Source organism: Bufo bufo, chromosome 5 (genome assembly GCF_905171765.1).
Source record: "Bufo bufo chromosome 5, aBufBuf1.1, whole genome shotgun sequence".
NCBI lineage: Eukaryota > Metazoa > Chordata > Amphibia > Anura > Bufonidae > Bufo > Bufo bufo.
Window position 1 is genome coordinate 178,535,942 of NC_053393.1, and position 2,398 is coordinate 178,538,339.

Genomic DNA, 2,398 nt, shown 5'->3' on the forward strand with positions numbered 1-2,398 from the left:
ACCCTAGTAGGGTCTATGTACAGTCTGGCCCCTAGGGAACAGTATATAGCTGGAGGAGTGCTCCCCTCATGGATACAACAGGCTCATAACTATTAATCTGCTGCGTTCTATTATCCAAATGGCACAATCCTAATATGTCCCATATTGGCTAGTAGTACAGTGGACCTGTCCCAATAATATAGTACCGTTATAATGTGGACCAGTCCCCAGATTATGCTGAACTATTTGTTTTATTTCATTTTATATGCAGCTAGATAGCTTTTATGTTATGTAGCCAAATGATGCAAAAAATCTCCTTCGAGAGTGTGTTCAAGTGAGATATATTTTTAGTTGACAGCATTAACATTTTATTACTGTTTGTATATCAGCAGGGGTTACTTTACTTCTGCATTACATTATATGTATGTTGCATCTAACATTATTCATTCATTTTTATAGAGCCCACCATTATATCAACCTGCCAGTGAAATTCAAACCCACGTCTGCAGGCAGATTCGAAGGCCACCTTGTTGTCCAGTCGGACGCCGGCGATATCTCTATTCCACTTGTTGGTGAAGCACTGATGAAGTGAAATGTGGAAATGGCGTGTAACGCGAATATGCTGCTATGTAACGTTCATAATGTCCAAGTGCTGCACACTAACTGTACATGTTCAGTATTGATGCGCGTGCTTTTTACTAAAGCTGTTTGGTGAATGGCTACTCCCAACCCCTCTATGATTAGGATACAGGATTTTTAGGAGACACTGGGGAGTCGTGAATAACATTGAGAGTAAATTTGCATCCCTTTTATGATACCGTTCAACATCAGAAATATTCTAGCATTGCTATTTGCAAATCGCCAATACGATGCATAAACAGCGTTGTTGCCGATGCGTCCCTGGATGTCGCACTAAATCATCTTTACCTGCTGTAATGTGCAGTTATCTCTTTGCTTAGAGTTCTCTAAACCCAGGCTGAATTTGCACCTTGAATTGTATGAATCTCCTATTGAAGGAGAAAAATCTTTCTTGAACTGGTGTTAATAACTCCAACGTGTGAGTACTTTAATATCTATGTGAAAGATTTTAGTCCAAAGATCTATTTCATTGTGCCTTTTGCTTTACTCTTTTTCAAAGGGGTGTGGGAATAGCAATTTTTAAGAACTGTAAATCCGTCTGTATTTTTATATTGCTTGTAAAACAGAAAAGTGTGAATTTTTTTTTCGTTTTGAAGTAGGTGTATTTCTGTGTCTATTTATTTTCATGAAATAAACTGATTTGCGTCTTCACTGTCTACCATTCTTATTTACGGTAAATTTTTCTAGCTACTGCAGGAAATAAAAGTAATATTTCAAGAGGTACAGGTCAATAAATCAGACTTGTATTGTGAAATATGACACGGGTAACATAGAAAGAAGGCGATTTTGGAAGTCTTGTCCTAAAGTTTCAACAGGTATTTCCTGCACCAAATGTATTTATTTTATTGTGCTGACATATACCACAGCGCTTTAAGACATTATCATGTCTTTGGAGTGGGGAAGGAAACCTGCGCAAACACGGGGAGAACATACAAACTCCATGCAGATGTTGCCCTTAGACAAACCTAGGACGCCAGCGCTGCAATTCGCCAGTACTAACCACTGAGCCACTGTGCTGCCCACTCATAGACCTGTATATTTTTATCTAGTCCTGGTTATAACTTTAGCAGTTTTCCTTTAATCATTTATGACGGTAGCTGTAGTTTTGTAATGTATTTCTTTTTCTTTTTATTGATCCCATCTTCCGTTCTGGACTGTGGTCACATGACCATGTTCATGCAGCTTTCTTATTTCCTGTGATGGTATGTCCATGGGCGTGTCAAAGCAGTGATAGGGGAGTGGTTATGTAAAAAGATGGGTGGGAGGCGCTAAAAACGAACTGGGTGGTGCTGAAGCTATGGCAGAGAAAGAAGTGCATCATGGGTTTGGTTGGACACAACAACAGGAAGTGCTACATACAGGATGGAAACAAACCAGAGTGATCATTTTACATGGTGAAATTGAGTCATAAGAGTCCAAATTGAAAAAAAATGCATGAGGAAGATGTACACGAGGTAAGCAACTACATGAGCATATCTGTTAAAAACCATGGTAAACACACCTGTACACCATGTGAGCCCTGCATAGCAGTTCTAATCTAGGACTGATCATTTGGGAAAGGAATTCAGTTTTCTCGCTCATATTCATTGGGGGACACACAGACCTTGGGTATAGCTATGTCCTCCTAGGAGGCGTTGACACTAGTAAAAGCTGTTAGCTCCTCCCCTGGCAGCTATACCCCAGCCTGGAGAGAGAGAGCTTCAGTTTTTTTTCTAGTGTCATCAGGAGGCAAGACCTCCCTGCTCTGCAGGGAAGCTCCTGAAGATTTTTTATATTAGTT

General features: G+C 39.9%; 1 protein-coding gene across 2 annotated transcripts in view; it reads left to right on the forward strand.

The window, feature by feature from the left end:
* Positions 1–1,259, forward strand: part of CEP192 (centrosomal protein 192) — a 184,635-nt gene extending 183,376 nt beyond the window's left edge. For both annotated transcript variants that reach the window (XM_040432242.1, XM_040432243.1), the window contains one exon: positions 439–1,259. In XM_040432242.1, the coding sequence (XP_040288176.1) occupies positions 439–571 (133 nt within the window). In that variant the 3' untranslated portion in view covers positions 572–1,259. The remainder of the gene's footprint in view (positions 1–438) is intronic.
* The last annotated feature ends 1,139 nt before the right edge of the window (positions 1,260–2,398 follow it).